Source organism: Psammomys obesus, unplaced genomic scaffold (assembly GCF_907164565.1).
Source record: "Psammomys obesus unplaced genomic scaffold, mPsaObe1.curated_primary_1811, whole genome shotgun sequence".
NCBI lineage: Eukaryota > Metazoa > Chordata > Mammalia > Rodentia > Muridae > Psammomys > Psammomys obesus.
In genome coordinates this window covers 10395947-10404516 of record NW_026596234.1, presented here as the reverse complement: position 1 = coordinate 10404516, position 8570 = coordinate 10395947, and the positions used below count along the sequence as shown (strand labels likewise).

At 57.4% G+C, this 8570-nt stretch overlaps 1 protein-coding gene and 1 long non-coding RNA gene across 2 annotated transcripts in view; one reads left to right on the top strand and one right to left on the bottom strand.

Annotated features, from left to right (window-relative positions):
• Positions 1–1164, bottom strand: part of LOC129668238 (uncharacterized) — an 8763-nt gene extending 7599 nt beyond the window's left edge. The window contains exon 1 of the long non-coding RNA XR_008718887.1: positions 1123–1164. This is a non-coding gene — a long non-coding RNA (uncharacterized LOC129668238). The remainder of the gene's footprint in view (positions 1–1122) is intronic.
• On the top strand, positions 15–1482 carry Cebpb (CCAAT enhancer binding protein beta). Its single transcript, XM_055596146.1, has one exon. The coding sequence runs from the start codon at positions 87–89 to the stop codon at positions 987–989; it is 903 nt and encodes a 300-aa protein (XP_055452121.1). The 5' UTR covers positions 15–86; the 3' UTR covers positions 990–1482.
• The last annotated feature ends 7088 nt before the right edge of the window (positions 1483–8570 follow it).

Below are 8570 nucleotides of genomic sequence, written 5' to 3'. Positions count from 1 at the left end.
ATAAACCTCCCGCTCGGCCGCCGCCGCGCCGAGTCCGAGCCGCGCACGGGACCGGGACGCCAGCGGAGCCCGCGGGCCCCGCGTTCATGCAGCGCCTGCTGGCCTGGGACGCAGCATGCCTCCCGCCGCCGCCCGCCGCCTTTAGACCCATGGAAGTGGCCAACTTCTACTACGAGCCCGACTGCCTGGCCTACGGGGCCAAGGCGGCCCGCGCCGCGCCGCGCGCCCCCGCCGCCGAGCCGGCCATCGGCGAGCACGAGCGCGCCATCGACTTCAGCCCCTACCTGGAGCCGCTCGCGCCCGCCGCGGACTTCGCCGCGCCCGCGCCCGCGCCCGCGCACCACGACTTCCTCTCCGACCTCTTCGCCGACGACTACGGCGCCAAGGCGGCCAAGAAGCCCGCCGCCGACTACGGTTACGTGAGCCTCGGCCGCGCGGGCGCCAAGGCCCCGCCGCCCGCCTGCTTCCCCCCGCCGCCGCCCGCCGCGCTCAAGGCCGAGCCGGGCTTCGAACCCGCGGACTGCAAGCGCGCCGACGACGCGCCCCCCATGGCGGCGGCCGGCTTCCCGTTCGCCCTGCGCGCCTACCTGGGCTACCAGGCGACGCCGAGCGGCAGCAGCGGCAGCCTGTCCACGTCGTCGTCCTCCAGCCCGCCCGGCACGCCGAGCCCAGCCGACGCCAAGGCCGCGCCCGCCGCCTGTTTCGCGGGGCCGCCGGCCGCGCCCGCCAAGGCCAAGGCCAAGAAGGCGGTGGACAAGCTGAGCGACGAGTACAAGATGCGGCGGGAGCGCAATAACATCGCCGTGCGCAAGAGCCGCGACAAGGCCAAGATGCGCAACCTGGAGACGCAGCACAAGGTGCTGGAGCTCACGGCCGAGAACGAGCGGCTGCAGAAGAAGGTGGAGCAGCTGTCGCGGGAGCTCAGCACGCTGCGGAACTTGTTCAAGCAGCTGCCCGAGCCGCTGCTGGCCTCGGCGGGCCACTGCTAGCGCGCCGGGCGTGTGGGGGCGCCCGGGGGGGACCCCCGCGCCCGCCCCGCGCGCACCTGCACCTGCGCCGAGGGGACCCCTCCCCCCCGGCCGCCGCCGCCCGCCGCGCGCACGCACGAACGCACGCACGCACCTGCCTGCACCGCGCGCGCCCCGGGGTTCCGTTCGGGACTTGATGCAATCCGGATCGAACGTGGCTCGAGCGCGTGTGGACACGGGACTGACGCAACACACGTGTAACTGTCAGCCGGGCCCTGAGTAATCACTTAAAGATGTTCCTGCGGGGTTGTTGGCTGTTGATGTTTTTGGTTGTTTTTTGTTGTTGTTTTTGGTTTTTTTTTTTTTTTTGGTCTTATTATTTTTTTTGTATTATAAAAAAAAGTTCTATTTCTATGAGAAAAGAGGCGTATGTATATTTTGAGAACCTTTTCCGTTTCGAGCATTAAAAGTGAAGACATTTTAATAAACTTTTTTGGAGAATGTTTAAAAGCCTTTTGGGGGCAGTAGTTGGCTTTTGAAAAAAATATTTTTTTTTTCTTCTTCCCTCCCGACTTTGGATTTATGCGAGATTTTGTTTTTGTGTTTCTGGTGTGTAGGGGGCTCCGGGTTATTTTTGGTTTGCGTGTGGTGGTGGCTGGGGGTGTCGCATCTGGGTTTTTCTCTTCCCCTGGCAGATGGGGTGCCGGCCCTCCCCCCTCGCCAGGAGAGGGAGCAGACTGCTGGGTCAGGAATCCAGGGGGGTGACTCAGCACCCATGGGTGCTGGGGACCTTGCGCTGGAAACCCTGCTTGTGTTGGGGATCGGGGGATCTGTAGGAGGGGCTGATCCAGGCAGCCCGGTCGGGGCCAGTGCTTTGGTAAGTACCGTGTGCCGAGTGCTGTGTGTTCGGTGGTGCGTGAGGGAGCCCTCGTGTCTGTTTTCCACGTCCCTGGGTAGCTGGAAGAGCGGCTGGGCCAAGAGGGTGAAAGGGACAGTTCTGCTCTCTCCTTCCCGCCACCTTTGGGACTTTGTCCCTCCCTCACCTGGCTCGAGGTGGCTGGGCCAGGACTTGAATGCAGGACCAACCCTGGGATTTGCTGGGACTGCCGCCGCCTCTGGGTTTCGTTTGAGAGAGTTGAGGGTGTCGGGAGAGCAGTGGCTACGCCGTGTCCCGCCGTGCCTGGCACGGTACGGCTGTTACATAAGGGTTTGTTCTTGTTATTATTTTTGATGGGAGGCTCCTGGCAGTTGGCTGTCTTGAGTGTGGAGCGCCTGCCCAGGGCCTGCAAGCCCGGAGCCTGCCGGTATCTCCCTCAAGCCTCATGGAAGGCCGCACTGCTGTGCCCTTTGCTTTATGGGTGTCGATAGCTTGTGGCTGTCTGGGGCCCTCTGAGCACCCTGCCCTGAGGAATTCTGGGTAGCCGGCAACAGAGCAGTTTGGCAAAGGCCTAGAGGAGCCTGGGGAACTTTGGGGGTGAGCGGTGACCCTGTGGCTTGAGAAGAGGGGATGCTTTTTCTCCCCTTCTGAGAACCTGGAGTGTTAGGACTGGTCACCTGTGGCCTTCGGCTGTCACAGGGCTGAGGACTGAGGCGCTCTCCACCCACCCAGTGCTAAGGTGGCTGGAGGCCTGCAGAGACCTTCAGACACTTGGGGGCGTTCATTCAGCTTCCTTCTCGGCCTAGACAGAGTGATAGTCACTTGGGCCCGGGGGGGCCCTAGGGCCAAGGTCAGCGCAGCCCCGTGGCCTAATGTCTTGGTGGCTTCTGGCCACACCAGTGGCTGTTGGTCAGCTCCACTGCTCCAGGATTAACCACTTAGAGGCGAAGCCTGGGCTGGACCTGGGGAGATTCGGGAGGCTCTGTCTTTCCAGGGATGGAAAACTTTAACACACCTGGGCAGCCAGGTGGCTTCACACTCATTTCTCGGCCTAAGTAACTCGAGGTCTCAGAAATGTCACTGCCACTCAAGGTGTGTAAGAAGCTTCACCTCCTATCTTCAGCGAGTTTGGGGTTCGTTTGTTGTCCCTGTCCCTACCTCCAGTTCTCCATCCTTCATGGAAGGTTCATTTCCTGGCCCTAAAGATTGGGCACCCAACCTCCAAGTAGAGTGTAAGCAGCTGGGGGGGATGTGAACCCGGGCCCGTCTGATAACACCGGGATCGGGAGAAGCAATGAGTGGGTCAAAGGCTTCGACTGCCACCAGCGTGGCCCAGTGTGGGAGCACCGAGGACAGGTGGTGTCACTGATGGGATGACACACCCACGGATCCGGTCACCAGGCTACCAGGGATCAGGGATTGCCCAGAAGAGGGACCAGCTGGACCGCAGGCCTGGAGACAAAACAGAGGGAGAGAACAGCTGGAAGGAAGGGTAGTCGTGAGGTGAGGCCTGCCCAGAGCGGAAGTGTCTCTCCAGGCCCCCTGTCAGAGGTGGGCTGCGGGAGCCCCAGCAAGTGGCTGTCACTGCTGAGGCTTGCTGGGAGGTGGGGCAGCCAGAGCCCTCCCTCTCCACCCCTGGGAGCGTTCACAGAATGTACTCTCATCTCATTGTCTAACGAAGCCACCCACAACCCGCTGACTTTACCCAGGAGAGAAGTGGGTGTCGGAAAGGAAGCCTCGGAGGCCGCCATGGAGGCTGTGCTTGCTGCCGTGACAGGCTCAGCCTTGGCCGTGGCCTCTGCTATAGGATTCTTCTGCCCAGGCAAAGAGGCTACACGACTAGGAAGGGTAAAAGTTTGCCCCAGGGGAGACAGAGTTGGGGGAACTTCTCTCACCCTCTGAGGAATGTTCCCCTCCCCCATATCCGGCCCTGACTTGTTTTGCTCTTTATCTCTTGGACATTTCATTTGCCTGGTTAGTTTTCATTTATGTAACAACTCATTTATTGAGCACCAGCTGTATGCCAGCTCCATTGTTGGAGTTGGGTGGTGACAAAGACAGGAGGTGACAATTAACAAGGAGAGAAGGACACTTCAGTATTCAGCCACTGGAACAAGATAATGACAGGTGGGGACGAAGACTCAGGAGGAAGAAAAATGGGGCAGGAAAGGGTGGGACGGACGGGTGGGACCATCCCTGAGGGCTTCTGAGAGGAGGTGTCTCTTGGGCCAGCCTAGGCCGAGTGGGGAGCCCAGGATTCTGTGTGCACTCGTCACTGAGTTGTGTGCTTCCTTTTACCCTCAGCCCCCTTGGAAAGCCAGGCACAGAGCAGGGTCACTGTCCGAAGAGTGGCAGAGCAGCTGAGCGGCTGAGCGGCTGAAGCGAGGCTAGAACTCCCACTTGGGTGTGATACCCGAGGTCCTTCACCTGCTCTGCTGTGACCTCAGACCTCCCCTCCCTCTCTGATCCCTGACATGGAGGGACCCCAGTGGTGTCCCTCCAACCACACCTCCTGTGGGGGTTCAGATGTGACCATTGGCTGAGGGCATGTTTGGGGCAGCGGGAGCTCCTGGGCTGGGCAAAGCAAGGGAGGCCAAGAGCTGGTGACCAAGCCCCCCTGAGTCCTGTAAGGCAGTAGTGAGGAGCCCCATTTTCTTAAGTCTAAGATTATGGGGTAATTTAAAGGCATGGGATTTGAAGGGAGGATTTAAACCAAGCTGGGAGCTGTGCGTGGCAGGTGGGAAAAAAAAATGATGGTTAGTGTGTATTTGTTGGAAAACACCTGCACGGTTCCATGCCAGAGGACCTGAGCTGATGGAGCTGGATTTGAACCCAGGTCAGTAGGTGACTTCAGACCCCTCCCTGCCATGGGGCTGACAATGGGTACACACAACTTCTAAGGGTAAGATGTGCCCAGGGACCCATGGCTGTGAGCTTTGACTCTTGAAGGCTGGAAGCATCAAGCAAAGCACTTGGCTTCTCTGGGCTTGGCTTTCCTCATAGCGGACAGAGTCCATCTGGTCAACCATCATCAAGTAAAGGCTCACTTGCCCCAAGTGAGGGACTTTACTAGCTAGTAGAAACAATGTTGGGTGATATATGGTGGGGTGGCACTTGCCTGTTACGCTGACACTCAGGAGGTGGAGGCAGGAGGGTCAGGAGTTCAAGGTTATCCTCAACTATGTAGTTTGAGGCTAGCCTGGGCTACAGAAGACCCTGCCTCAGACTCCTTACCCCTACAAAGGAAACAGTAACAAATTCATTCATTCAGACAGCAGTTAGATCTTTGAGAAAAGACTGAGAAGTGGTAGAAGGTCCCTTGAGGACGGGCCTCGGGCCCGTCAGCAGGTGGGAAGGCCCAGAGGAGGGCCGGAGGGATGGTGTAGAGGTCTGAAATTGGCAGAGGAGGACGGAGGGTGGTGGGTGCTTTCTTCGGGCCTCTGAGGCCAGGGTGAGGCCAACTGATGCCGTCTGAGAAGGGCTGAGTGTGGGTACCCGGCCAGAACCTGGCACCCACAGAGTCCCTGATAAGCTTGTTGGCGAACGGAACAGGCCCCTCGGGCCCGGAGGCTCAGCAAAGTGCAGTGGGTGAAGGAGCAGAGCGCCTGCCTGCCTGCCTGGCCCGGCAGAGCTCAGGGATTCGAGCCTGTGACCCAGGGCCTGGAGCCACTTGAGCCGAGCCGTGTGCCAGGCAGGAAGAGGGGCCAGGCTGGCCAGGCGGGACGGGAGGAACAAAGGCTGGGAGCCAAGAGAGAGAGGAGTTCTCTGGGAAGCTGTGTGTGGGACAGAGGGCAGCCGCCTGGGGGTTGGGGTGGGAGATGGGAAGCCGGCCTCCTGTGGCCGCAGGACTGGGGCACGAGCAGGAGGCTTGCTTTTGTTTACTTTCCAGAGACTGTGGATAACTAATACAAAAAAAAAAAAAAAAAAAAAAAAAAAAAGTCAAAAGCACTCCTATTTTAAAACCCAGAAATAAACCTCTTCACCCTTGCTGTGTGGCCTTAGGTATGTTACTCTGCCTCTCTGTGCCTCTGATTCATTGCTTATTAAGTGGGATAATAATGAACTCGCTTTGTAAGGATAAGGATGTAGTGAGGGCTGAGCTGGTGCACGTGATGTACTTGAAACAATCCCGTCCCAGTACAGAGTGGATGTTAGCCATTGTCCTTGGACACTGCGGCTGAGTCCACTGTGTCCTGGACTTGTGAACTGGGCAAACAAGCACTCCTTTTCCCTGGCTGTGACAAGAAAACAGCAACATTCCTCGGAGTGTTTTAAAAAGATTTGACAGGTTAGTTCATGCAGAGGCCGCTGGAGATGGCATCTGTTAGCTTCTAGAATTTTCCTCTGCGGGTTTTCATCCCATCCCCACCTCTGTGGTAGCCCACGTTGCCAGTTCAGTGTGCGCACCTCCCCGTCTCCCTCAGCAACGGGACTGCCCACTTTCTGGGAACGGCTGCCTGTGGAGAGACTCCGTCTCCCCAGCTTCCCTTGCAGCTAGGAATGGCCCTCGAGCTGAGCCGTGAGCAGAAGCTGTAGGAGGGGCTGCGGGGAGCTTCTCTGCAGGACTCGGCTGCGAGGCGCATGGCTTTGATTCCCCTTTCTGCTGCACTTGAATCCCTTACATCTTCCTGTGCTCTGCTTGGAACTCAGACGTGATGGCTGGAGCTGCAGAGGCCACCTTGAACCCAGAGGCAACGCTTTGTTCGTGGTGGCAAACCCAGGAGGCAAAAGGCATTTGAGCCCCAGTGGTGGCAGAGAAACCGCACTGGTCCTTGCTGGCTTTGCTCTGTGCTCGTTTACGTGGAGAAAAGAAATCTCTGTTCACTGAGACCTTTGTCGTTTGGTTTCCTGTTACTGCCAGCTGAATTCATTTCTGACACATTTGCCCAAATGGCATAGAGCTGACTGGGCCTCTTTGTCACCTGTGTTTCTTAGTGGTGGCCTAGCACTTCCTTGTCTAGGCTGTTCTGCTGACACCATCGCCCTGAGAGGAGAAAAGGTCTCTGTTAGAAGAGGTGAAAGGGTTGATTTAATTCATTTGAATTACAGAAGTCATGTGTGAAGGCGTCTGGTGTCTCCAGATGCCTCTGGGATCTCAGCATGCTTCAGGTCAGGCGTGACCCAGGCCCTTGGGCTGGGTAGAAACTTCTTAGCTGGCTTTGGCTGGCTTTGGCTGGCCTCACCTGGCTTCAGACCCTGCTTTCCCACCGAAGTCCCGACTGTCAGAGAGACCCAGGCCCTGCCATGGTCCATAGAGCTTGCTGTCAACTGTGTAGGGCCCAGGTGTCACCCCAAGTGACCTCTCCGCCCCGAGCCCCAGCCACGAGCACCTGCTCCCTGGAGACGCCAGGCTGCCAGGGCTGGAAGGCACCTTCAGCAGCCGCCAGGCCCAGCCCACCAGGATCACCAGAGAGCTGGCTGGCTGAGTTATTATTTTTATAGCTGTCACCAGATCCCTGGCCTGGCCCCGAGGCCCGGGGAAGGGACAGACGTAGCCAGGGAGGAGGAAACCTCCTTAGGGGCCTGGGAGACCCAGGCTGTGGCTGTGGAGGAGAGAGCACTGGGGCGGATCAGGGCTGCTGGGCCCGGGCATCTCCTGCTCCATGGGGTGGCTGGCTGGTGACTGATGGACAGAAGCAGCATTTCTTGCCTTTCTCCCCGACCCCAGGCACATGCCACGAGGTTCTCATAGGCCATTTTGGGACTGTGCCACGTCTCGTTTAAGTCCACTTAGGCCTCCTCAGGGGACATTTCTCACTTGTTCTACTGCCTCATCTCTCCTGGCCCATGTGCCCATCTCCTGCTGTGTGTTGTTCCTCTTTAATCTACTGTCCACACCTGCAAAGTCACTTAGCTTTCCCAGCTCGGGACCTCTAGGGGACAAGCCAATGCCCAAGAGCCCCTATCTATACCTACCTCATCGTCACCAGTATCCTGACTTTGTTGTTGAGACAGTACGTCATGTAGTCCAGGTTAGCCCTGGAGTTCTTCTCTCCTTGCCTCGCCTTCTTGAGTGCTGGGATGATAGGCCTACACTATGGCAGGTTTCATGAGATGTTGGGGCTCGAACCCTGGACTTTGTGAATGCTAGTTCAGTATGCTCTACCCACAGAGCTGCATCCCCGACCCTAGCCCCTTGATTTCCGATAGCAAGCACTGGCTCACCTGTGTCTAAGAACTGTGTTAAAGAAACCCCACGTTGCGGCCCCGAGTCCAAGCTGACATTTCCCCAAGTGGCAGTGTGTGGCTCACTAGTCCTTTTTATTGCTGAGTAGCTCTCATTTAATAGCTTGGGGATACATTGGCTCCCATCGGGGCCGAGGTGGACACTCTACAAACAGGTCTTTAAGTGGCCCCAAGAGTGGACTTGAGGGTCACACCCTTGGGAAACATAGGAAATGATAGATCTGTTTGAATTCCCGCTCATGCTAATGATACCCCTCAGTGTGTGTGTGTGTATGTGTGTGTGTGTGTGTGTGTTAAACAAAAACACACTTACCATTTTGAAAAAGACCTAAAATTTATAGGAAAATGACAACCTCTAAACAGTGCATTTCATCTGAACGGAGAATAAATCACTGAGTTGTCATCAATCCTTCCCAGTTTGTTTCTTTTAAATTTTTGTTTGTTTGTTTTTTGCCAGGCTGAGGTGGTGCACACCTTTAATCCCAGCACTCGGGAGGCAGAGGCAGGCAGATCGCTGAGAGTTCGAGACCAGCCTGGTC